Below are 27,439 nucleotides of genomic sequence, written 5' to 3'. Positions count from 1 at the left end.
AACTCCCAAGTCTCTCCTCTGAGATGAAGCTGTAACTCACTGTAACACACTCACTGTCTCTGTGTTTTCATGTTGCTCTGCTGCCCCCTGGTGGTCGACACCAAGACCATGTGACTCCACCTGGACTGAACCACCTGGACTGAATCATGAGGATTTTGTGTTTTTAAATAACATGCACTTCATCTTAAAATAAAATAACAAACCAAGTCCCAGTCTGTTTCCGAGCTGCTGTTAAATATTCTTCTCAGGGAGTTTTTAAAAACACACACACATACACTGAAAACCAAACTTTAAAAATCCTTTCATAAAATACAAAGACAGCATGAAGCCCTGCTGCGGAGGCAGGAATCAGATCACAGTGACGGTCAGTTCAACCAGCAGGAAACAAAAGCAACAAGTCACATCGAATCACAGCACAGGGTGAGTCTCACAGTCCAGGTCACTTTGGTTTCAGTTAAAAGTTCCCACTGTGTCCGTTGACTTTAATGCATCGAGAGTCGAATCACTCGGTCCAGACTCAGGCTACGTCCACACTAAGTAGGGCTGCAAAACTCTGCAAGTTTGGGAATTAACAGGAATAAAATGTAAATTAACTAAATCACAGGTTAACCTATAACAGGGAACTCAAATGTAGCTGAAAAAGAAAACCCACCTCGCAGCCTAATCTTGGTTAAAACAACTAGATTTCATGTAAAGTCAGTTCAGTATTTCTACCCAGTATTAATATATTTGATCTGTGCAACAAAATACATCTACATGTGTTTACAGTAGCTAGCTGCTAAATCAGAGATGCTAAATGTTAGCTAGCTAACACCATTTCATTGACAGTTTAAGTTGAATAAAAATTCTTTCATTCATTCAAGAAAGAATCTAATCAAGTTCACAAAAAATCTAAGTAAATCTAACTAAATGTTTATTGTTATGTTTGTATTTGATACAGTTTGTATAAACTAACCCAAATTTCCAGTTAATTTCCATTAATTCTGATATAATCCAGTTACTTCCCATGGAAAGTTTCCAATTTTTAATATTTCCAAAATTCTCCAGTTAACCTGAAATTTTCCCCTAACACTAACCTGTTTTAATTTTAAAACAGAAACGATTTCCATCCAGGAGTGTTTTGTTTACAAAAGTCTCCAAAAGTTTTAGGGGGCTTGAAAACTCTGCAGTAGTGTGAACGCCAGGCGTAACCATAGCAACAGTGCTGCGTTTTAAAATCAAAACGTATTAGTGTGGACATGGCCTGATGGTCTGTACTGTGAACCAGCAACGTCCAGTTTGAGTGGTTCATCTCTCTAGTCGGCTCCACTCAGCAGGAGGATCTCTGGGTCCTCTGGGCTTCTGGATACGACTGTTAAACCCTGAAAAATAAAGACAGATGCATTAAAATACATAATCCAACAACAATACACACAGTTCAACACAGAGGTGAAGGAACAAAGTCTCTTGTTCCCTCTCAGAAATTTAGGTACCGAGTTGGATGTGGTTAGCCTGGGTTAGCTGTTAGCTAGCTCCGTTAAAAGTAGTCAGCTTGGTTTAGATGAGAGTATTTTCTGGATGCTGAATGTGTGTGTTTGTTTTAAAAGAAATAAAAGGCCAATACAAGATAAAAGTTAAAGTTTGCTAGTTCTCTCCAGTCCAGGCAGGACTTCAGGTTTTCACTGTTCCTTAGGTTTCAGTCAAATGTCCCAGGTGGAATAATGGTGTCTTCCTTATGTACTCAGAAGTCAGAATTTCTGAATTCTGAGTCAGAAGTTTGAACCTGAACACCCCCTGAAGTCAGAACAACCCCACCATCAGACATCAGAATCCAAGATGGCTGCTCCTCACATCAACAGCAGTGAACAACAGTGAACTGCTAATGTTCCTCAACCTCACTCCAAATAATTAACAACTGTGTTAAAAATATCTTGTTCTCGGATAGAAAGCCAAAAATACAAGTTTGTGTAAATAAAACTTTCAAGGGAAAAGTTAGCTACAACTCCTAGAGTGCATTTGGACAAGAAACATCCAATTAAATCAATCAATCAAAGTCTGATTACAGGGTCAAAGGGTCAGATTACGTTTCTATTTCTGCACAAGAGGACTTTCTAAAATGGTAGACTGTTCCTTTAAAGGTAAGAAAGCCCGTACAGGTGTACTGACCGATGTTTCCATGTGAACAGACGTTGGACACATCTGTGACTGAAGTGGAAAAATCTTCATAATCATCGTCTGTTGTTGAAAGCTGATCAGCTGAAAGAGACAAAAGTCAAATATATGAAAAGTGTCTTGACTCCTACATGAATGGGAGGATGTTTTGATTCTGTAATGTTTGAAATGTTTGACCTATGAAGATGAACTAATGTCCATTCACCACATTTTCAACACAATGACTCACTTCCTCCAGAAAACACACAAACCTGACAGCTCTGTGTAGATTTCACTGGTGTTAAAAATCATAACCTCTTGTAAGATCAGTAAAAAAAATGTTCCTACTGTCCGTATGAAAATCTACACCTATGGTCTGTCCTTCTCTTCATCCATCATCTGTCACCCTCCCTGTCCTCTATTTATTACCTGGCACCAGGTGATATTCTCCATTGTTGTGTGGCATCAATGGTCCCTCTGCTGGCCTTTGACTGGCTGACGTTGCGATGTCGTAGATGGGCGTGGTGGAGAGTGTCAGGCTGTGTGGTTTAGCTCGCGGTCTGACCGAGCTGTAGACAGGAGCGGCCGATGCTCCTGCGGGGTCGTTGTCATAGTGATGGGAGGTCGGCAGCGTCCTGGGAGCGGGAAGAAACAGGGTTAACATCAGGAGACTGGACGTAAAAAGCATGGTTTAATTTTCTATAAGGAGAGTACTGATGCAAAGCTGGAGATAAAAAAAAAAATTGATGTATACTTAAGGAAAGTCAAAATTATGGGAAACCCTAAAACGTTTCAGTGGTGTTTGAAACTATAACTTTTACATCAAAATGTTGATATCTTTTATTTAAAAAGTCATAATTATCTAAAAGGTTAAGTTCAATATTTTAGGTTTTGTTATCTCTAAGAATGTTTAATCTAAGGGCTGAGGCTGACTGAGGTTAACAGGATCTATTTTTAAGATCTGACATAACGTATGTTCAGCCCTGAAATCCTGACAAGCTGATTGAAAATGATCAAAATAACATTTAAGTCTAATTCGTTTTGTACATTTAAAGAGGGACTTAAGGTGTTTCTTTACCTGCTGGATCTGGGCAGGGCTACAGCAGAATAGGCAGACTTTGTTGGAGGTTGCTGGGAAAGTTTGGACTTGTTGACCACAGCATACGTGTCATTCATCTCAATCTGCTTTGATGATCTGTACACGGACAAGAGAGAGAGAGATAAACGTTAGCTGCTAACCAGAGCTAACTCATTCCTCCATAAGATTCTCATTTGTTAAACTGGTGCTATCACCAGTTCCACCATTTAACTCAAAACGACTAACTGTTACTCTCTACATTACTGTTTGCATAGGGGGCGAACTCTGCCCAGGCCAGCTGCTTACTGATGCTTTAAGGCTTTATGCTAAGCTAGGCTAACTACATCCTTACTCTTAAATGTTAATTCTTGGAGAAAGTGAACATGCAAAGCGTTAATGCCATCAGTCATCATTAAACACAAAAATAGACTTTCAGGTTCACTATGAATTTTATAAAATACCCTGTTAAAAAAAAAAAAAACTGGTGGGCCTTGTGTGAAGACAGCGGGGGAAGTTTCTTAGCTGCATATAGTTAGTTTCCAGCAGAAAATAGAATACAACAGAATAAAACCAGGAAATGAAAAAAGCTTTGTTTCATATCTCATGTTTTAACTGAACCATCGGCTGCCAGACATTAGACAGAGGAACTCTGTCTCTTAGAAATTACATTTCTGTACGACTAAAGATAAATTATGTTCAAAGGCGAATGATACACATTTATTAATAGGAGTAGAGTCTGTGGTTCTGACTAAAACTAGATGGTTAAGGTTCAGGGAAAGATAGTGGTTTACGTTCAGTATAGATAAACAGGATGTACCTGAAGTCACTGTAAACTTTTTCTGTATTATACCAGACCACCTTCTGACCTTGAACCTGAACAAGCAGCTGTGAGAGTCTGAACAGAATCAGAAAACTGTTCTATAAAGCTGGAGTCACCACAGGTGGAGACTGAGCTCAGAGATCAGAACCCTAACCCTAACCCTAAATAGATGAGAGATTATTAATGCGTCCATCCAAACCAAAGAAACTGATCCTCGACCCAGGACCTGTGCAGGTTCAGATCCACATTTCCTACTGTCACAGGTCTTTGTCAGGACCAGTTCTACTGCTACAGGTCCCACATCTGTTTAAGACTTGAGTTGATCCAAAAAGACCCGGCTGTGATCGTGATGGAAGGAGATTAAGATTTGTTTCAGAGAGCACTGAACGTAATACGTAATTTCCCCCAAGGGAGTCATCCCAAAGGGATCAATAAAGTCTGTCTAAGACTGTCTAAGAACGATAGCAAAGTACCAATGCTAACGTTAGCAGCGGTGGCAACGAAAGAGTCATCGCTATTAAAAGGTCAAACATTCAAAATTATCTCCGTTTTGCTAATGCAACAAAGATGATTCCAAATGAGATGAATGTGACGCCCCTCAGTGTAAAAGGAAGTGGACTTTTAATGTAAAATACAGTCCCACAGTGATGATGTGTTTCTGTAGTCCAACCTGAAGTTAGCATCAGCCTGGTTCCAGAAAATAAACAGTGAGCAGCTAAAGTTTCTGATCCTTCAGGTTTAGTTGATCAGATCATCTTCACAGATGAACACCACTGTTCTGATGTTTGAAGTAAGAAGCTAATGTTAGGCTATAAACCAACTACACCACGGTCACATGACGTCAACGTCTCCACCACTAAGCTTCCAACTGGTCATTTCATTTAGCTCTGAGCTCTTCTACAAAAGCCTTTCTTCTTAGAAAGTTAGTGAGAGTTTGAAAGAGCGTGAGTAGAAACACAACGAGGCTGTAAAGGTGGATTGGTGAGTAGATGGGTTTTCATGTTAACGTCCCCGACAACAATTTTTACGCTGACGATGTGATGTTGTTTGATGACAGATTGATCACCTTAAAAAGTTCTGTTTTTATTTTCCGTTTAACTCATTTAAATTTTTATCTAAACAGTTTTGTCTTATGTGGCTTTTACATTTTGTCTTGATGCCTCATATATTCTTTGCTTCTAGTGAAGCACTTTACTTGTTAACTGTGTGATAGAAATAAACCTGCCTTGCCTTTGAGCAATATTTCTGTTCAATATTCTCGGCTAAAGCGTCCTGCAGTGATGATGTATTTCTGTAGACCAACCCTAAAGTTAGCATCAGCCTGTACATCATCAGTACCATGATGCACTGCAGAGTTTTTGAGTTCAGTGGTGAAAGGTCACACATGCTGCTGTTGCTTATTTACATCTCAGCAGGAAGTCACTCAGCTCTCCACTTCCTGTTATGGCTGTTTCACTGAGGTCGTCATGGTAACACTGTCTGTAACCAGTGTGGTGTAACCAGATAGGCCGACTGGTCCCAGTGCAGCCGACCAGTAACAGGTGTGGTTGACACCTGATTTGTTTTTAATCTCTTCAATCTCTTCCTCTTTCATCTTCCTATTTTGTTTCCTCTCTTCCTCCTCTCCTCTTCTTTCCTCTCCTCCTCCTCTCTTCCTCCTCTCCTCTTCTTTCCTCTCCTCCTCCTCTCCTCTTCTTTCCTCTCCTCCTCCTCTCTTCCTCCTCTCCTCTCCTCTTGTTTCCTCTCCTCCTCTCTTCTGCCTCCTCTCTCTTATTTTCTCTTCTTTGTCATGTTTTTCTTCCTTCCTCTTAATGTCTCACCCCCTCCTCCTCTCTCACCCTTCCTTTCTCATTCACACCATTCTTTTTGTCACCCCCTCCTTTTCTCACCTTCTAAATATTCTCCTCTTTTCTCGACCTCTTCTTCTTCCTACATATTCTGTATTATTATTATTCTGTATTTCCTCTTTTCTCCTGTTTTACCATCTTCTTTCCTCCACTTTTGTCTTATTTCTCTCTAAACCATCTCCTCCTCCTCCTCCCTCGCTCTGCTCGTTTCCAATGGTAACATGGTAACATATGGGAATAGAGGGATGGAGGAATGGAGGAGAGGAGGGTGAGAAAGTGCTAGTTTAACACCCTGGGGTGAGACATCCTGTCCGACCGACCGACAGACAGACAGACAGATAGACAGATAGATAGATAGACAGATAGATAGATAGACAGATAGATAGATAGATAGACAGATAGATAGACAGATAGATAGATAGATAGATAGATAGATAGATAGACAAATAGATAGATAGACAGACAGATAGATAGATAGATAGATAGATAGATAGATAGATAGACAGGTAGATAGATAGATAGATAGATAGACAGATAGATAGATAGACAGATAGACAGATGTACCTCTTGGAGGGGTGAGGAGATGTTAATGAGGTTTTTCTCTCCGGTTTCTCTGGTTTCGTCTTCAGCTGGTGAACAAACAGAAAGCAGAACAGTTTACTTCAGTTTTTATCTTCAGCTTCTGAAAAGTCTTAATTTGCATTTTTTGTTACCAGTTTCCTCTAAAAGAAAAAAAAGTGTCAAATATGTTAAAAAGTCTTTTGAAGGCTCCAGACATCTGATGTCGTTTCGGTTTATATGTGAACCAGAGAGAAATATTTATGCGCCCATTTAATGCTGCTTATCCAGGAAGTATTTAATGATCAATTAATGAATTATTATCAGGAACAGTCGTAATAACCTGTTGGGAAATGCTCATGTGAAATAAATGCACACAGCTGGTTGTCATCCATATTATTCATAATTTAAAGGTTAATTATTTAAATTAGTTAAATCATGGGTTCCAGTTGTACTCTGAAGTCAGAGTTTCCAAGATGGCTGCTCCTCATCAGCAGCAGTGAACTCTCTGCTAATGTTCCTGTTTATAGCAGCTCAGTCTCATTAGTTTCACATGAAGTCAGTCAGACACAGAGAACTGTTCAGGTTTATCTGTGGACATGTTGCTACGCTGTTTGTAGAGTGTTGTTAGCAACTGTTGCAACAACAGCTAATCTGAGATACGACTGAATCAGTTCACCTTCATGGTTTAACGGAAGAACTTTTTAAGAACATTCTAAAGTGTTTGTGTTAAAACGTTGACGTTAACAGCTGAGGTGTTGTCCAGGTGGAGCAGATTTGTTTTGATACTCCGTCAAAGCAACAACAACAAAGACTTTCCTGCGAGTGTCCGTGCTTTTCCAACTTCTCAACTGGAACGCCGTCGACTCGGTGACTTCGACCTCCGAATGGAACAAACCTTTAAAGTCTGACATTGATCTTGGTGAAACCTTTATTTCTAACATGATGATGGTGTATTTTGTGTCGGACCAGTGACCCTGAGAGTTACTGTTGCATTGGACAAAACAACGGCACATGATTTGACGAAGCTCTGGATGTTTTCAGACAGCACAGATCACAAAGTTTAACGGCCTTAGAGGAGGGTGCTGGATGCTTCCTCTCTGGGCTCACTCACTAACTGTTTAACTTTGTCACCTGTTGAGGAAACCCATTAACAGAGGAGCTAACTGCCTCTCTAACGAGCTGTGGTCACGTTTGTGTGGTTCCTTGTGTCAAACACACAACTCTACTCAGAGACGATAAATGACGACGACACGTTCCAGTCAGTGTTTTAACATGTAGACGAAGAGGAGAAACTTTCTATTGTTTACTGCTTCCTTATTGGTTTGTAACACTGGTTTAGAAAGTAAATAACAAAATGAATAAAAAGGTTCATGAGCTGTAACTAATGTTTAATATCACAACAATTTGCTTGAGTTTTTATCTCTTAAATTCATCGCTGGTCGTCCTCTTCAATCGACTGACAACCAGAAAACATCGGCAGAAGATATGGACTCAAACCCATTTCTAAACTGATTATTAATGTTTATCATTATAGCCTCATTATCATTAGAACATTACATTTAAACAAGACAAACGGAAACGTCTTCAAAATATCATCTCACCATCAAACACGTCACATTTACAGAGTTTTACTCTCGATATTTGGACGAGTTTAAGTTTGAATGAAGTTATTATTGGGTTCTATAACTTGTCTGCAGGTGGAAATGATGACCCCAACATTATCAACCTTTCATGAATCAGAATTTAATGACGCAAGGTTCAAGTCTCTACAAAACAGTGACACGTATAATGATTAAAACCACATTATATTATATGTGAGCATGGTCTACACCTGCTCTATATGAAAAGTGCCTTGAGATGACTTTTGTTGTGATATGGTGCTATATAAATAAATAAAATTGAAGCGATGTTACTAAAGGTCAGTCTTTCCCTTTTTGAGTAACGTGATCAAATGGTTTTGTTTTTTTGAGCAGAATATAAAAAGGAAAACTTCTTGTTCATCTGATGGTTTTCTGTTTAGAAATCAGCGGTAAAGTCGGACCTACCTGTCAGCGTGTGTCGTCCATTAGTTCGACTTCAATTTCCTCCGGTTAAACATTAATGTTCACACTCGTCTCTCTGAACAATCTGCTGTCAAACTTTCTGCAGCAGTGAATTTACATACAGGAAGTTGGCTTTACCAAACACTTCCTCTTTCTGCTGCTGCTCTCTGTCGACTTCCTCCACCACTGATTCCAGCTTACATGTTTTGTTTACACCTGTGAACGTAGCTCCTCCAGTGTGTGTGGTGTGTCTTTGTGTTTTTACCTCGGACAGGTTGCAGTAGAGCTGTGGCCTCGTCGGCTGCAGGGCCTGTTCGAACATACAGGCGACGGACGTGAAGATGAACTGATACTGATCCTGCAGAGAGGAAAAGAAACAGATGATTCACGTCTTTATTTTCACACACTGGGATTTTTTGGCAGAAATCTGTTTTGTTGTGTGTGCAGGTTTATCAGACTGTCGGGGAGAGGAAGTGCATTATGTCTCAATATTAGGTCAGTGTTAAGTTCTCAAATTACAAACTCCTCTGGCTTCAAACTGAGCTGATCTTTGAACTTAGTGATGAATGTCAAAACTTGTGCTGATATTTTATCTGACTGAGTGCACCAAGGTTACAGAGGTTACACAAACACACACACATATACGGTGTGTAGCCTTGTTGACCACACACACACCTTAGTTACAATTCCTCTGATGGATGTGAACAGGTCACATGTGTTTGTGGTTGTAATGTCTCTCTGTGGTTGTTTTATGTCTTTTTGTGGTTGTTTGTATTTTGTTATGGTCATTTCTTTGTCTCTCTGTGGTTGTTCTGTATCTTTGTGGTTGTTTTGTGTGTCTTTGCAGTCGCTCTGTGTCTCTTTGTGTCTCTCTGTGGTCAGTTTGTGTATCTAAACTGAGCTCTGTCATTAATCTGTTCATGTTTGTATCAGAGGCGTTTGTAACTTCAGTGTGTGTATGTTTGTGTTGTTTTTGCCGTCAGACAGGATTTAATCTCTCAGGGTCTCGATGCTGTGAATCCACCTACTTTAGTCTGGACTGCCGAGGGTCTCTGTCTCCTCAGCTCCAGGACGATCTTCATGATGCTGAAGTCTGTTGTGATCTGCTGTAAATGAAAACAACTGTCAATAAAAAATAATTGATTAACCGGTGTGTGTGTGTGTGTGTGTGTGTGTGTGTGTGTGTGTGTGTGTGTGTGTGTCCGTCCTCCGGTACCAGAACCGTTTTCTAGTTTTCGTTTTGGAACAAAGAAGGACTCGTGTCAGATTTCTTTTTTAAACGTTTGTAGATGATAAAAGATTATTGACATGCTCCAAAGTGTTTTTGGTTTGGTCCTCACCTGTTTTACCAGCCTGAAACCAAAGAAGAAGAAACTGACGATTTATTCAGACGAGAAACGCATCACAACTCGTGGTGACACCACTGAGCCATGAAACTCTGACTCCAGACCAGGAGTTTCAGAGAGGAGTGTTTGGAGACGTGTGGACAACTTCAGCTTCAATACCTAAAATATTTGGCTTATTTAGTCGCCTTCTTTCACCATCACCTCTCCACCTCATGGTCTGTAGAAAGAAGCAAACCTGTGCTTCCAGAGCAAAATCAAATAATTCAACTTATAATTCTTATTTTCCACATGTTTACATTAAAATCAAATAAAAACAAGTTCTTTGTTTTCTGTTTCTTTGTTCCAAGATGAAAATTGATCGGCCGGGGGTCGCTGCCGTAACTTTTTACAGTGTAAAGTAAAAGTAGTGGAGTACTCTGTGTTATCGTCTGTTACCTTGGTAACCATCAGGTCATGGATGTAGTCCAGAGCACAGATGACTCCTGTCCTCCCACAGCCCGCACTGTAACACACACACACACACACACACACACACACACACACACACACACACAGGAACAGATGCAGTGTGCATGTTAACTGTGCCATCGTTAGCAGGTGTTACCTGCTGCATATTCACAGCCTCCTGCTTTCTGGCTGTGGGTGTGTGTGTGTGTGTCTGTGTGTGTGAGTATGTGTGTGTGTGTGTGTGTGTGTGAGATAAGCTGCCATATGTGTGATATGGCCTGTTGCATGTTAATGACCATCTGACCTGCGATCTGTACTGCTGGCAAAAACAAGCCTCAGTAATGATGTGGAATTAGCAGCCGTTTAGAGGCGGGTGGAGTGTGTGTGTGTGTCTGTGTGTGTGTGTGTGTGTGTGTGTGTGTGTGTGTACCTGCAGTGTATCAGCAGAGGAGAGGTGTGTGTTCCCTGGCTGCTCCTGGCTCTCTCCAGCAGGTCCAGGACTCCTGCAGCCTCGTAGGGAACGTCGTGATCCGGCCACGACAGGAACTGATACTGAGTCAGTGAACGGGTGTCCTGGAGGAGGGGGGGGGGGATGAGGGGAGTGGGGGGGGGGGGGGGGGGTTCTTCTTTTAGTACTCTGGGTTCTCTACAGTCACCACAGAAACACTCATGTTGGGACATGTTGGGAAACCTGAAGGAAATAATGAAAACTTCCACCGAGTGAGGAGACGTCTTTAAAGAAATACAACATAAAATCATAAATGTTCTCGTGTGGAGCTGGAACCAGTGAATTAAATGAATAAATGAATGAACAAGCATCCATCAGCTAACTGTTTCAGCTCTAAATTCAGAGGTGGAAGAAGTAATCAGATACTTTACTGTGGATTACATTAGATATTACACATCTATGTTTAACTGTGCTTTGTTCTTCACTCACTGGACTCTCAGTGGTGGAATGTAACTAAGTACATTTACTCCACTACTTTACTTTTACAGTTACAGTTCAGGAGTTCTTGGACTTTTTTGGATTATTTTCCATTTCCTGCAGTTTGATGTTTGTCCACTTCATTTCAGAGTCAAATATTTTACTTGCTGCTTCACTACATTTATTACATTTACATTTATTTCCTCTTTAAACTTTAAACTATTTGACATGGTTTGATTTCAGTCTCTGTTTTAGGATCAAGACTGAGAACAGTCAAAGCTTTGTGAGCGGTCAGGTCGGTGCAGGCTCCTGTGGTTTACGTCCTGACGTCGCTGTAGAGTCACAGACGATGGAAAAACTTTAAATGAAATGAGTTTGTCAGGAGGTTTTTATTGGGCAGTTGAACTCACCGCTCTGCAGTAAACAGTGTGTCGTCTGATATTTGGTTTTATTCTAAATGTGTAAATAAACTCAGGATCAGCACTGAGGAGCTTCACTCCAGTTCAACCACAAAGACACAACATGAGAGTCAGACTTCATCTGTTAAAGCTTCATCAGTTCAAAACTAATTTTGGCTTCAGTTGTTTCATAATGACAAGATCCTCTTTGTTTAACCACAGACATCTCTACACATCAGCACCAGACTCCACTGACAAAAACAGGAATTTTACCAAGAAAAGCACTGCTTTTCATCTGCCTTCATTAGGTGTTTGTGTTATTGTCTGGTACTAATCTGATCTGATCTGATCTCAGGTGAGGTTCTTACCTGTTGGTATGTGACAGTCAGATTTCTGACAACCATGTCTTCATTAGGACAAGTCTCCCCCTGCTGGAAAAACAGAACAACATCTTTAAAACAAACTGTTTTCACTTTACGATAAGATGAGATAATCCTGTATTAGTCCCACAGTGGGGAAATTTGTATTTAATTTAAAAAATGTGAAATTAAAAAAATCAGATTTTCCCTGAATCTTTACTTTAAATCATTATTACTATTTCATATAATAAAGAGCAGTGTTTTCTTACGTTGTGAACAGTGAACGGGCCGAACGCAGCAGACTGATGAACTAGAGCCCAGTAACACTCACACTTCTTCTGCAGAGGACAAAATATCAACAACACACATTCAGAAAGACGATACAGACACATTCAGCTGGGAGGAAAACATTATATCTGCAGTACGAAAAAAGTTTGTTCTGTTTGAATCGTTTCTGAGAAAAACGACAGGAAAAGAATTTCAAGTTAAATAAAGATGAAATACTTAATAGGAATTATCATTTCTATAAGTCACAGTTTTCTTATTTGTGATATTCTCCTCAAAAATAAGAGCCACTGATATCAGAATTATCCAAAAAAAAAAAAAAAATCAGGAATATAATTTTTTATTTTTTCATTGTTATTGTTTGTTTGTTTGTTTGTTTGATATTTGATCAACATTTTTTCTTTTCCTGGTAAAATGAACAGAAACAGAAATGAAGAGATGTTCTGTTGTGTCTTGTTTTGTTGTTTTACCTTTCCCATCTCTATCTCTCTGCAGGCCATGACTATCACCTGAAACACAAACACAGGTCAGACATTAGTCAGAGCCCTCTGAGAGGAAACCAGTGACCTCATCATCACTGATTAGATTTCAGTCTCACTAATTTAATTCCACAATAATTCCAGTCACTGTGTTGTTTTCTGTGAACATGTGACACAGACTAATTCCTGGTGTTTGACCTTGACGTCGTGCTGCCAGATCATCCTCCAGAAGTCAGTCAGGGTGGAGCTGAGGGGACCCTGAGAGGCGATGTACCTGTTGTCTGCTGACGCCCCCTGCAGGACAAACACCCACATTACAGACACAACAACAGCACAGACCTTTTTATTAACCAGAAACATCTCTATATATCAGCACCAGACTCCATAGAGAAAAACAGGGATTTAACCAGGAGCTGCTGGAATACCACTGCCTCCATCTGTTAGTGTGTCTGTGTTACTGTGTGACTTTCAGTGGTGGAAGAAGTAATCAGATACTTTACTGAAGTAAAAGTACCACACAGTAACACACACACTAACAGATGGAGGCAGTGGTATTCCAGCAGCTCCTGGTAAAATCCCTGTTTTTCTCTATGGAGTCTGGTAATGATATATAGAGATGTTTCTGGATCTTACTCTTCTTACTCAAACAAACATTTACACCCAACAACATGGGAAAATAAGACCTGGGTTTGTTACCTTGATGAAGCTGGCGTTGATGTAGTCAGAGTCGGAGTCAGACGTCAGCAGAGACAACACCACCCGAGACTGATCATCTACACACAGACACACACATGAAATCAGTCCTGCTGTTCATCACTTCATATTTGAATTGTTTTTCAATGTTTGTAGCTTCAAGAGTTTCAAAGAGAAGGATGGAAGGATGGAAGGATGGAAGTGAAGGAGACAAGGACACAGAGGAGGAGGCGTGCTCCTACACGGCAGGATGTCTTTGTATCTGTTCTTCTTGATGTTTTCCTTCAGAGCTCCGGCTTCCGTGGTCAAAGCCAGATCTCTCTTCAATGACAGGGTCTGTGAACGCACCACCTGTTACACACACACATACACATACACAAAGAGGTCAGTGAATGCAACATGGTTAAAAACCTGACAGTCAGCACCCATCAGCTGCTCTGAAGTAAAAAAAATCTAATGATACACGACCAACAGACACACTCCCCTATGGCAACAGCACTCCCCAATGACAGGGGCCTCACCCAGAAGACAAACCCACTACACCAGTTTGGAGGTCAGGTCAGGTCAACGCCTTGGGTTCTTTGTCGTGTTCCTCCAGATGTTTCTGGCGTAGTGGGTTTGTCCTGCTGGGCAAGACCCCTGCCATCGGGGAGTGCTGTTGCCATGGGGGGTGAGGGGTGTTTGGTCTACAACAGTGGTGGGTGGTACGTGTTAGTAACATCCAGGTGAATGATGTTTATTTCATCCTGATTTCTTATTTAAACTGATTCAAAGTATTTATTCTTCATTTCCCTTTTAATTCGTGATGCCAGCCCGTGCTCTGAAAATAGCCTCCACCCTGTCTGTCCATATACATCTCTGACACCAACATGTGTTTTCACTTCCCTCCTGTTTTACCCACATATGATTCACCACACAGGGCAACCACTACCTGGACAGGAAGGTAGTATTTACCAGTGTGGGGGTGTTTGAGTGAAGAGCGTCAGGAAGTGAAGCTGCAAACACTCACAGGCAGAAGCACGGGAGAAGAGACAAGATGAGACCATGAGGATTAGGACCTGATGCGTTCAAAGACCTCAGTCAGACCTGAACCAGTCTGAGCAGAAACCAGGTCTCTGTGCCAGTAAGAGGGAGGGGGCTGTGACGTTCAGGAGCCTCAGAAATGTTAAAATTCACATCCTCATTTTGTCACAGTTCAGTCACTCACTGTGAAAACCACAGCGTCTGATCACTCGACAGCTCAGACTCAGACTTGCTTCCTGTTCTAGTCACTCACTAGCAGAGGCTGGTTGAAGCACCACAGAGAGCCTGAGTGCCCCCGAGCAAAGACAAGTTGTTTTCTCTGTTTATGTCTCCATTTATTTACTGTTTGTCAAAGGAAGTCCACCTGTTGGTGCATTCAGGGACAGTCCGACACGTCACCTTTCGGCGTCAACTGCAACGAAACTGACATTTAATATATGACTGTTTGATGAAATACACACATGTAAATGTAAATATAACAGCCAGTCGAGTTACTAAACCTCAAGTCTCAGTCAAGTCTCCAGTCCCCAGTGCACATGTTTTTGAACAATCACTGTTTGTCTTGAACCAGTTTCCTCCTCCTTTCCTGTTTTCACTCTCACCTGCTCTCATATCATTTCAGACCTGGCCACGCCCCCCAGCCTCCTGGCTGCTCCGCCCACTGCACACACCTATTCCCATTTAGCTGAACATCCCCTCTGTACATAAACCTCCCTGTTATCTAAACCTTTGTTTACCTGTCTGATTCCTCCTTCTGATCCCTGTTTGACCACGGTTCTATCTGTTGACTCTTTCTATCATCGCCTGTCTGGTTTGTTTTTCTTGTTTTTGAGCATTCCAGTCATGACAGCTGATTGCCAGGTGCAAGATCAATTAAATCACCTGTGTGTTTGCTATTCGGGATCAGACTACACAATTGCTTTCTCTTCAAGTTTGACCCCGACCAATCCAAGATAACGTCCTTGTGTGTAAACTGTTGAGCTGTCAAACCAACAAGGGGTGATATAACCCTACGAGAACGCTCCGTCCTCCTGTTGGTCAACATGAAAGAACAATTATAGCAGACGTCACACCGGGCAGGAATATACAAACAATTTTGGCATGTTAGACCTTTCTTTGGGGCACTAAAAATGAAGGTGTCAGAGTATTCTGATCACTCAGAGTACTCAAATGAATTTCAAATGTGAAGTAGAGTTAGCTAGCGCATGCAAGCTAAGCTAACAGCACCACAACAATGATGCCGGTGCTACAACTCCAAAACATCAACGGCAGCTTGTTTTTAGATCAGCTAGAGCTGTCACTGTGGTGGCAACGCAAAAGTACTCTAATGCAATGAGTTACTTTTTAATACCAGTAATTTTGTAATGTACCAAGTTATTTTTAAAAGTAACTTCACCCGACACTGCATGCTACAAAGCCACTTCCTGACGTTCATACTCAGGCCTGATGCTGGAAATTTGTTGACCACAAAAACATCATGTCACAATCAGGCTGAATTCAAATAAACAGGAGGAAACATATAAAGGGCTTTTTGGGGAGCTATTTTCAGCGGCGGATTAATGAGTAATTACTGTGAATTCTAAACAACAGAGCTCTGTGGCTCAGAGGAGGAAGATAAATCAGTCAGTGTTGGTTTGAGTCTAAACACAAGAAGAAGAAAAATCTGGAATGTCACCAGACTTTTACTAACATGGCTGTACAAAAACAACATTACAAACAGTAGAACCCATCTAAAACCCTCCTGATTGTTGAACCTGAGACGATTCTGAGGCAGATCTCAGGTCTGTTTTTCAGGCTCCATACTTTCACTGGATGAGTCATTTCAGGAACAACGACAACAAGGAAGCTGCTGTGGTGGGTTAATAATGAACCAACCTGGGAGAGCGTCTACAGAGAGAATGAGGAAGTAGGATTATTGACTCATGTTAAACCTCTGCTGCCACACAGGAACAAACAGCCAACCTGTGGACTCACCTTAAAACACACACACACACACACACACTGAAAACACAGCGCCTGTGTGTGTCTGCTTTAAACCAAACTCAATTCTTTTATTTATTACAGCCATCATAACCACTCATATGTCTCTCTAACACAAAGAACCTGTTGTGTTATTCAAATTAGAAAATAGAAAGTTCCTCAGTTTGTTGCATCGTCTGAAACGTGACAGTTTGTAGGAAACAGGAAATGATAATTAAGTAATGTGGGACAAAGTGTACGAGCTCACAGAGGACGAACTGGGTCAACACATGATGAACATATGATTTAAAACAAACTGTGAGGCAGAGAGTTTGTCAGGTTTAATTTCAGAGGCCTGTCACTGAGTATCTCACTATAAATCAGTAATCAGACAGTCACCACGTCAGACGTCAAAATGATTATATTTGTCTGAGGATTCAGCTGGGCGACGCCCCGCTAACCTCTAGAGCTGATCTGAAATTCAGAAATCTGATCACAGATCTGATTCAGGGTCAGGTTCAGGACAATTCTGTTAAACATAATTTCAGCATCTGGCTTTGTTAAACCTAACAGCCACAGTCTCACTAAACAGTTGTACGAAGGTGGTTATCAATTTGTTAAGTCAACCCAGGTTTTCCTGATCCAGTCATGAACGCTTTCATGTGAAATGAGTAAATGCTAATTTGGCAGTAGCTGAAATAAAGTTGATCACTGTGTAAGTACCTTTTTTCCTGGCTGAATATTTAGGACCATGGATGAACAACTCAAACCCATCCACACCTCATACACCCCCAACAGCCTGGGACACTGGTAAAATAAATGTTTGTGGCTGTTGACTCGTACCAGTAACCTTTCAGGGAAGAGCCTGGGCCAGTTTGGGCTAGTTTTCCAGTGATCCGATTGGTCAGTAGTCGGGTCGTTCAACATCGGTTAAACCTGACATTACTTCGCTAAACTAAGACTTGTTTTATAATGTTCTAAATAACATTTCCTGATTGTACACTAACCAAAGTGATCTGCAGGTCCTCATATCATTGGAAATAAGAACAGAAATATGTTTCTGCAAGCATGAATATCGACTCCTAATTTTAGAAATTGTAGATTGACAAAAACTCTTAACTCATGGTCCACTTGCTGGATTATTTTCAACCAGTTGACTTTTTGCAGATACAGCTCCACTGGACACAGTGTGTGTGATGTGGTGATCTTTATTAGTGTTGTGTCAGTTTTATTTATATAACATCAAATCATAATAGAAGTTATGTCAGTAAACTTTTCATATAAAGAAAGTTTAGACCAAACTCTTTATAATATTAACTGTGAATGAAGTTTCCTCTGTGACCAACCAGTTTCTTATGTCTGTTCAACCACAGCGTCTTGTTATATAAGTATGAGCAGAGCAGCTGCTGGTTATGATACTCTGCTGCACCTTTTTTAGTCCTGCTGGGTTATTTGGTTAAAGAGGACGCTGGTGAAGCACTAATTCTGGGCTGAGACTGAGCGTCGCAGTTACACATAAATATAGATAAATGTGAAACGATTGAATAAGAACAAAGCCGGTATGCAGATGCTATTGTCGGTGCTACACTGAGTCTGATTCATTTTATTTCTTGTACATTTTCTCCTCCTACCCAGTTTTTAAATCATTATGAAACATATTCAGGTGAAGTTTCATCATATCTGACACAAATCGTCTTGTTAATAATGATATTTGTCACATATAACACAGAGAATCCTGGTTCATTTTTACGCTGATGATGTGATGTTGTTTGATGACAGATTGATCACCTTAAAAAAATCTGTTTTTATTTTCCTTTTAACTCATTTAAACTTTGGGACGAGAGAACAGGAAGTGCTAACATGCTAACGTGCTAAGTTACTTCCTGATTTTAGGACTTGTTCCTGCCCCACTCTATTGTGTCATCATCGTAGTGTATGTCTGTTTTGAAGCCCCCAGATGTTGTTTGTTGTTGTTAGTGTTGCTGCTGTTGTAAAGTGTTTGATTAAGTTTAAAAAGAAAAACAATAAAGGTGTAATTTCACCCCGAAGTGCAAGCTAAACTAACGATGATTAAACTACTTCTAACATGGAGAAGGGTTTAAACACAGCAGCTGACCTTTGTTATCAGTGAAGGAACCAGGGGAAGAATTACTCAGCCTGAAGTTTGTATGTAAGTGGGCGTGAGCTGCAGCAAACTGTAACTTAAGTCTGATTTGATGTGTGAAGCTGAGTTGGACATGTTCACACTGTCTAAGATTCAAGCTGATGCAGCTGCTTTCCCTCAGCTTTCTGTGCTACAGCAGTAACACCTTTTACTCGTGAACTCTGTGAACTGTGCGCTCTAACATCATGCCATTTCATCCCCTGAACTCTGTGAAGTTCAGAGCTTCACCTCATCACTTGCTGCAGCGGGTCGCCATATCAAAGTGCCAGTTACAGGCAGTCAGAGGTCTGTTTATGATCTGAACTGCTGCCTCTGGCTGTGGAAACACTTTGATTCAGCCCCACAGACAGAAAGTGACTCTGAGGTTGAGAATTAAATTCGTTTTATATTCTGCTGTCGATTCTAGCATCATCTTCCGGTTACACTTTTACAGAAAACTCCTGAAAAGATAAGTTTTAAGAGGTGATTTAAAAGATGTTATTGGTTCTGAAAGTCTCAGATCTTCAGGCAGAGAGTGAAGTCCTGAAACTGTGAAGTCCTTTGAAACTAACCATGTTTTAAATCAATTCTAAAACTGACTGGTGACCAGTGGAGAGGTTAAAACAGGAGCGACATGATGCTGTCTTTTGGGATGTATTAAAACCTGAGCAACTGCATTTTGTACAAGATTAAGTGAAGAGTGAGAGATCTTTTTTTTGGCTCAACCCTGAACAAAATGAGTCTTTCAGACCACTTTGCAGGGCATTTCTTTCTTTGTCATTTTACATCCTCTTTAACTAGGAAGTGCTCATTTGAAGACATCGTACAAATTGTTCACGCAAAATGTAAAAGTAAGGAAACATAAGTTGAGAAATCTTAGGAAGAAACCAACCATTTACAGTTGGTTAAATAGCAATACGTTTCCAGGACATGTTTAACCACTGTTCATACAGACTGAATGGACGTTCACAGTTTGGAGTCTGGAGGAAGGAAAATGTTCAGTTACAGAACGTTCAACAATCAGAAGGGTTTTAGATGGGTTGTACTGTTTGCAATGTTGTTTTTGTACAGCCATGTTAGGACACTGAAATAATGGATTAGATTTTATACTAATCAGGTCCCACTGATCGCAAAAAGTGAGGAGAAATTAAAGGTGTAAACAAAACCAATGCTGCAGTTTTAGAAGGAAAAATAAACAACCTTTAGATGAACACAACCAGCAGACAGAGGTATTTACAACAGATAAAACTGTCAGACCAACACTGTTAAAAACCTTGTAGCATCTATAAGACCTGATGAAGAGTTTGGCATCTGTCCTTTAAAGTGAACTGAACGGCCTCAGGTAGTTTGACTGATCTGGGGTCTGATTTCTTTTATTTAGCTTGTATAAAACGACAGAACAGGGAAGGAAAAAGTTAAGAGTCATGTGGTGTCTAATAAAAAGTACCCAGACCTGACAGTGTGTTTAACTTTGCATGTTTTATACAAATCAGCCTGATGCTGCTCAGTTTATCAGATTAAAGCTGCAGCTCGTGTAAATTTTAAACTCATGGGTCAAAACCACACAAACCCCTGCAAGGTTTTTCCAGGAAAGTGAAGAGACTTTCTCTCAACTACAACAACAACGTAGAGGAAAAGACGGACAGAGGAAACCCCAGCTGAGTTAATGATCCAGAAAAACACACACAGATACACAGAGATGAAAAGTAATTAACAGAAGTCTGTGTGCTGAGTAAGTGTGCGACAGAGAAATGTACCAGTATCTTTACATCAGCGCCAACCTCAACCCTCAAACCTGACCTCTGGGTTACTCAACCTCTATACACTTACTTCTAGGTCCTCTCATGTGAAATCTACACAAACAGATCTGTTTTCATTTATTTGCTTGGTTGAATATTTCTAAGTCAAATATCAACGTGACTCTGTCAACATGATGAGTCCTGATTCTAAAGAGAACTAACTGTCTTTAACCACAAGCCAAACTCTCCTCTATCTCCTAATGCTAAATTAAAACTTGGCTGTTGAAGGTGTGAAAACATTTCCACTTTGCTCTCAGTGATGGTGTAAAGCTCTAAAACTGGTTGAGAGACACTCACGCTGTACTCCTGATCCAGAACTCCAGGATCCAGGGTCTTCAGGGTGGACAGCAGCGAGGCCAGCGGCTCCATGTCGCATCGAATTACATCCAGCAAACATCAGACGACATCCAACACCTGAGCCGACCTCTGACTGACTGAGTCTCTCTGTCAGAGCTGAGGCTGCAGTCTGATCGGACAGTACTGAAAATGAAATCAACCTACCCCTCTCTCTCTCTCTCTGTGTTTTCTCTCTACCTCTCTTGACTTCTCTCTCGCTCTCTTAGTTCTCTCTTTACCTCTGTCAGTCTTTGTTTCAGTTCTGTCTCTATATGTAACTCCTGTTAGTTAATAATTTAACAGTAGATAACTGTGCTCCCGTCTCTCCCTCTCTTTTTCTTTCTTTCTTTCTCTGCATAAAGGAGGAAGAAGTGTGAGGAAACTTAGAATGACATAAGAAAATGTTCAAGATGGCAACCTCATTACTTCGCTAAATTTTCATGTGTAAATGCATGTCAGAGAGAGATTTCCTTCCTGAGACAACATGCGAATGAGCTGAGCTGTGGTCAGTTTAATCAGAGAACCACTTCCACCTGCGACCGTCTGCAGCCAGTGCACAGACAGAGTAGATGCATTAATAGAATTGGTCAAAGCAGGAGCTTAAGAGTTGATTTAAAATATTTAAACTTGCAAACTGATATTCTATCTTTAAATGTTAGAGGCGTAAGGACATGAAGTGTCCCTCTGAAAGACTCGTCTTGTCTCAGGACACCAGGGTTTGTCCAGAAACAACAGGTCTGATTGACCTGTTTGTGTCCTGAGGTAGAAACATGACGGCTGGCGTCGCCTCATGGACGTCCTGGGTGATAAACCCTGGAGACGGAGGTATCAGACGGCTGCATGAAGGCCTGACAGAGCTGAACTGCATGTCCAGATAACCACAGCTGTTTAACTCAGCTCCTTCTGCTTCTCATCAGATTCAACCTCACAGCGTCATCAGGTTCCTCAGGGTCTGTTTACACAAACAAGCTATGAAAACAGGATGTTACCTGGAAGAAGAGAAACACTGCCAGGTTCAGCAGACTCCATCCATTATCTATACTGCTTGTCCTGTCAGAGGGTAACTAAATACACTTACTCAAGTACTGTCCCTGAGTACAGGTTTGAGGTACTTTACTGGAGTATTTCATTCTTTATTTTCACTTTATACTTCTCACCCATGATATTTCAGAGAAAAGTAATGTAACTTTTACTTTTTAGTTACTAGTTACTTTTCACATTAGGATGTTAGAGGCACAACATGTGAGGAAGTTAGAAAATATGAGGCAGAGCTTTGTTTTTACAGTAACTGGAAAACTAGCTACACAATATAAATTACAGCATTAAGTGAAGGGTTTGTGAGTACAGTACTTTTGATTGTAATCGAGTATTATCAGATTATGGTACTTTTACTTCTCATCCATTAAACCGAGGGGCAGCAGACCCTGAGGGTTTACCTTCCTCTCCAGCTGTGGTTCGCTCTCGGTTCTCGGAAACGGCGTCAGAGTGAGACCTCCTGTCCCGTGTCCTCCTCTGTGCGGCTGCTCTCCTCTCTGTTAGCTTGCGCCGTCTCCTCCGCTAGCTTAGCCTGCTAGCTAGCTAGCAAGCAGCCCAGGTAAACATGGCCATGTCGCAGGCTCTGTCAGAGGAGGAGTTCCATCGGATGCAGGTGAGAAAAACACGACGGCTGATGTTTCAGGTCGGTGGGCTCGCGCGCAGGTAGCTGTCAGTGCCGCGAGGAACACCTGTCACGGGCGTTGATGCTAACCGTTAGCCGTTAAAGGGTGTGAGTAGTTAACGGTGTCCGGCGTTAGCTCGGGGTTTGGTGGGGGTGAGGGGGCTGATGGTGTTAATTTAATAATGTCAGGGAGGTGTCAGTGAGTCTGAGGGGTGTTTTTATTCTTATTACAAATAAATGAAATAAGAATTAGCTTTATAAACAGTCCACTGCGGTATGCTAGCTCCGCGTCCACAGCAGTTAGTCAGAGCTAGCTTAGAGTTAGCTTAGCCTTCTCCTCCCCTGGAAGGGGCAACAGAAACCACACACATACACACATACACACACACACATACACACACACACATACACACACACACACACACACACACACACACACACACACACACACACACACACACACACTAACTACACTTGTCCCCACACTACACTTGTCTGTCTGTTAGCTGGCATGTTAGCAGCCACGGGACATTAGCCCTGATGAGAGTCACGGGGTCTGAGGCGGGCTAGGCTAACACACCCAGCGGACTGTGTTTATCTGCAGCCTCGGTGGTGTGTGTGTGTGTGTGTGTGTGTGTGTGTGTTTGTTTGTTTGTTGTCGTCTATTGTGTGTCTGTGTGTGAAGGTAAAGTTACAGCATCAGCCGCGCTAATAAAAGCCTCTGTGAGTCTGTCTGAGGGTGTTAACATGAGACAGAGGAGGGAGTTAGTTCAGTGACACCTGTTAGCATGCTCACTGCAGACACTGCTGCTGTTTACATACACAGGGTTTCACACCTGCAGCCCGCCCCCTCCCCCCTCGAAGGTGAGACTGTTGAGTTTGTGTTTCAGAGCTGCTGATTCGGCTGTTTTTGTTCTGGAGGCTGCGGGTGTTTCTAGTTTTTACTGTAGGAAGGAAACACCTCTGTGTGATGCTCGAGCTGCAGCCTCACATTTATCTTGTTTGTTATTAAACTGTGTTTGTGTGTTCGTCTGGTATCGTGACTTCGGCTCCTCAGGTTTATTTTACCTGGGGCTGCTTTGGTTGTTTATGATCTCTAATGTCACAGAGACTCAGATAATGTAGTGTAATTATTGTGTTGTTGTTGTTGTTGTTATCATGATGGGACTCATTCTAAGCAGTGACAGAGACAGGATGAAAATAGGCATCTTGTACTTGAATATTCAGGGTGCGATGATCTTGATACTGTGATACAGTCATGATTCATGTGACCTTATGTTCCTCCCCACAAAAACAAAACAACAAACAAACAGCAACAACAACAAAAACCCCTGAAGTATGAACAGTGGATGTGGAGAGTTGTTACACTGCTGCTCATACTTCTAACTAATTATCACTGCTTTAACGGACTTAATGAACACAGGGTAGGATACAGGCTCAGTCCCTGTTACCGTAGTTACCATATTGGGTTGCAAAGGTTAAACTGAATTGAATGAATTTTGGAAATATTTCCAAGTTGGAAACTTTCCTTGGGAATTAACAGAAATGTGTTTATTTTTCTAATTATATTTTGCTGTGTCACATTTGTGCTGTTTGTATTTTTGTCTAAGGTCCAAATGTGAAAACGAATAAAAACGTAATCGATTGAAAGGAAAGGTTCAGGTTTTGATCCACTTTATTTCAGCTGACACTGATCCATTGAAATAAACAGTATGTGCTCGGATCCCTGATACAGATCGTTTGGATTGAGACACGACACCAGGAACTCACGTTTAAAACTCTGTGTGTTTGACACTGTTCACTTGGACTCTTAATCGCTGTAATTAAACACCAGGTGGATGGATGATGACATGAGATCATTTCTCTGTGTATTTTTGTCGCAGGCTCAGCTGTTGGAGCTTCGGACTCAGAATTATCAGCTGTCTGATGATCTCAGGAAGAACACGGCAGGTAAAACAGCTCTCTGTGATTTAGATGATGATGATGTTTGGGTTTCAGGTGCAGGAATTTAACACTGAAGAGACTGAATGTCCTCACACATGTAACATAGTCAATATAAATGAAGATTATCTGCAAACAGTCGCCATAAAAGAAGAAGAAAATAACACAACTGATATTTTCATCATCAGCTCGTCAGCTGATTATTGTCTTGTTTAATCAGTAAATAAATGAACCCTCAGGCTCGAGACACGGATGTGTTTTTCCTCTTAAGCCCAGAGAATCTGTGTTTTCTATCAAGCTGGAAAGTCCTGGTAAAAAAGAGAAAAAAGTTCAGAAGAAGCTACAAGTTCAAATCACTTCTAGAACAACCCACAGAAGTTTGTGCAGCTTTCTGTGCTAAGGTTTCACGGTGCTGTTTGGAAGAAAATGACTGAAGATTCAACATCTGTTTCTTGCTCTCTGTGTGTTTTATGGACTAATATCTCCTGTTGTAGTGAACAGGAGTTTTTACTGATGTGATGAGCTGAGGTTGTGCTGATTCTGGGATGTGTGATATTTAATGAAACTTTAAAATGACAACTTTATAAAACAGTAAACACAGGAGTAAAAAGTGCAGTATTTGTCTTTGAAATGTGGAGTAGAAATATAAAGTAGCATGAAAAGAAAATACTCAAAAGTAAAGCTCAGTAGATGAATGAAAAAAAAGATATTAAAGGTTTAAAAAGTTATTAAACATAAAAAAACATAAAACCGCAACAAGAGAAATAAGGATTTAAAATGATTTTGTTTGCTGAATAAAGAGTAATATCCTAGATTAAATGATGACTGTGTCTCTGCATCAGCTTGTTATCTCTCTCCAATCGACCACAGGTTTAACTTTGAAAAAACGCCGTAAGTTAATGTCGTCCTCTTATCTTGGACATCATTAAACCACAAACCAGTTGAAAGTGAGTCACAACATTACAGCAACATTTTACAGTAACAACAGGAAAGAACAGAGTTTCTGTGATGAATCATTATGATGCAACAACGCTGATTTTACTAAAGTGGTGGAGAAACCACATTTATTTAGTGATGAGCAAATGAAATTGTGTCTTGAGATTTTTTTGTGTGTGTGAAGAAATGTCGAAACTCTATTGTGAAAGTTGAACTAAAGTAGTTGTAAAATACGGTAATAGACAAACTTGATCAAGGCTGCTGTCGTAACAACCTGTAAGAGATACACTGCTGGTAATTATATCTCCACAACAATTACAGCTAAAGGTATAAAACATATAAAATACAGGCAAGACTTTTAATGTGAGACTGTTTTATTGGAGAAAATAAAATGAAATCATGTTTATTTTTCTTTTTTTAACTTCTTTATAATCTGATTTCTAAAGGTTATTCTGCTCAGGTTTTAAAGGCAGGAAATAGGGGCTGCAGGCTGTTAGCTGAGCTGCAGCCCCTAACTGACGTCCTGTGTTCGCCAGAAAAACACTGAACATGAAACTACTTTATTCAATGTTTTTCCCAGTTTAACTTATCAATGCACTTTTATGTTCTTGTGGAAAACCCTGTCAATGAACCAATAGTTTGAAATATTTATGTTGTTTCAGAACTGAACGCCGTCCGTCAGAAGAATGTGGCTCTGGAAAGAGATTTTGTCAAAGCACAGAAGGTAAGAAATACTTAATTACTATAAACAATCAGTCATTATTTACTCATTATTTAATTGATGACTGTAAATGTAACACCAGCAGTTTCTCTCAGATTATCTCAGACAGCAGATTAAATGAGGATGTTTCTTTTTTGTCTCCTCAGGCTCTGAATAAGAGCAAGAAAGCTCAGGTGAGTCTCTCCTGTCTGGTTACCGTGGTTACCTTTGGTTTACACTGATCAGTAGCAGCCTCTAGTGTTCATCACCTGTCAGCACATATATTTAGTCACTTTAAAATTCACACACAAATTCCACATTCACTCACAGGTTCCTGCAGGTCTTGTTTCACCTGTGCTAAGACAAAATGTTTCTAAACTAATCAAACTAGTGGCCAGTATCCAGTGTATCCGCCCTGATCTCCCTCGTACGCTCTGTACGTGTTGTGTTGATGTAGGAGGTCGATGCTTTGCTGAGTGAGAACGAGATGCTTCAGGGGAAACTCCACAGTCAGGAGGAAGACTTCAGACTACAGAACAGCACTCTGATGACTGAGCTCTCCAAGGTAAACCTGAGCATCTGTGTCTAAAACAACGCTGAATCAATATTTCTGTGAGGTTTATATTGTTGTTGTTGTTTCCAGTTGTGTACGCAGATCGAACAGCTGGAGCAGGAAAACCAGGGCCTGAAGGAGGGAGGAGGAGCCTCTGCAGCTGCTCCTCCGCCCAACCCTGCCTCCAGTCCTGTGGATGGAGAACTGCTACGCCTCCAGGCTGAAAACTCCACCCTCCAGAAGAAAATGAAAGGTATTGATGTTTTATTAGTTATCACTTATTATTTATTAGTAAGTCATCAGCCTGGTTCCTCCACAAAAAGCCAGTGGGCTTTTTTCATAGTGTTTTGGATTATTCCAGAAAATAAACAGTGAGCAGCTAAAGTTTCTGATCCTTCAGGTTTAGTTGATCAGATCATCTTCACAGATGAACACCACTGTTCTGATGTTTGAAGTAAGAAGCTAATGTTAGGCTATAAACCAACTACACCACGGTCACATGACGTCAACGTCTCCACCACTAAGCTTCCAACTGGTCATTTCATTTAGCTCTGAGCTCTTCTACAAAAGCCTTTCTTCTTAGAAAGTTAGTGAGAGTTTGAAAGAGCGTGAGTAGAAACACAACGAGGCTGTAAAGGTGGACTGGTGAGTAGATGGGTTTTCATGTTAACGTCCCCGACAACAATTTTTACGCTGACGATGTGATGTTGTTTGATGACAGATTGATCACCTTAAAAAGTTCTGTTTTTATTTTCCATTTAACTCATTTAAATTTTTATCTAAACAGTTTTGTCTTATGTGGCTTTTACATTTTGTCTTGATGCCTCATATATTCTTTGCTTCTAGTGAAGCACTTTACTTGTTAACTGTGTGATAGAAATAAACCTGCCTTGCCTTTGAGCAATATTTCTGTTCAATATTCTCGGCTAAAGCGTCCTGCAGTGATGATGTATTTCTGTAGACCAACCCTAAAGTTAGAGTT

The 27,439-nt window shown here is 40.8% G+C and overlaps 2 protein-coding genes across 6 annotated transcripts in view; one reads left to right on the top strand and one right to left on the bottom strand.

Annotated features, from left to right (window-relative positions):
* Positions 1-213: 213 nt before the first annotated feature.
* ptpn18 (protein tyrosine phosphatase non-receptor type 18) lies at positions 214-21,640 on the bottom strand. 3 transcript variants are annotated; one of them, XM_018670805.2, is made up of 16 exons: positions 20,632-21,640; positions 13,653-13,761; positions 13,414-13,490; positions 12,916-13,011; positions 12,709-12,747; positions 12,223-12,291; positions 11,963-12,025; positions 10,702-10,844; positions 10,260-10,326; positions 9,507-9,581; positions 8,744-8,836; positions 6,440-6,504; positions 3,209-3,325; positions 2,560-2,765; positions 2,146-2,235; positions 214-1,361 (listed from the first exon to the last, which is right to left on the bottom strand). In XM_018670805.2, the coding sequence occupies exons 1-16, from the start codon at positions 20,701-20,703 to the stop codon at positions 1,288-1,290; spliced, it is 1,455 nt and encodes a 484-aa protein (XP_018526321.1). In that variant the 5' UTR covers positions 20,704-21,640; the 3' UTR covers positions 214-1,287. The 3 variants fall into 3 exon arrangements, with proteins under 3 accessions (XP_018526321.1, XP_018526320.1, XP_018526319.1); XM_018670804.2 differs by having other exon boundaries at positions 9,507-9,584; positions 11,963-12,022; XM_018670803.2 differs by having other exon boundaries at positions 9,507-9,584; positions 20,632-21,285.
* Positions 21,641-22,124: 484 nt separating this feature from the next.
* Positions 22,125-27,439, top strand: part of gripap1 (GRIP1 associated protein 1) — a 34,999-nt gene continuing 29,684 nt past the window's right edge. Inside the window, exons 1-6 of one of the 3 annotated variants that reach the window (XM_018670799.2) lie at positions 22,125-22,318; positions 24,211-24,277; positions 25,867-25,928; positions 26,072-26,098; positions 26,362-26,469; positions 26,548-26,710. In XM_018670799.2, the coding sequence (XP_018526315.1) occupies positions 22,271-22,318; positions 24,211-24,277; positions 25,867-25,928; positions 26,072-26,098; positions 26,362-26,469; positions 26,548-26,710 (475 nt within the window). In that variant the 5' untranslated portion in view covers positions 22,125-22,270. The remainder of the gene's footprint in view (positions 22,319-24,210; positions 24,278-25,866; positions 25,929-26,071; positions 26,099-26,361; positions 26,470-26,547; positions 26,711-27,439) is intronic. The other 2 variants (XM_018670800.2, XM_018670801.2) reach the window with 2 other exon arrangements.

This window comes from Lates calcarifer, linkage group LG6 (assembly GCF_001640805.2).
Source record: "Lates calcarifer isolate ASB-BC8 linkage group LG6, TLL_Latcal_v3, whole genome shotgun sequence".
Lineage (NCBI taxonomy): Eukaryota > Metazoa > Chordata > Actinopteri > Centropomidae > Lates > Lates calcarifer.
The sequence above is the reverse complement of the archived record's forward strand: the minus strand, read 5'-3'. Positions and strand labels throughout refer to the sequence as shown.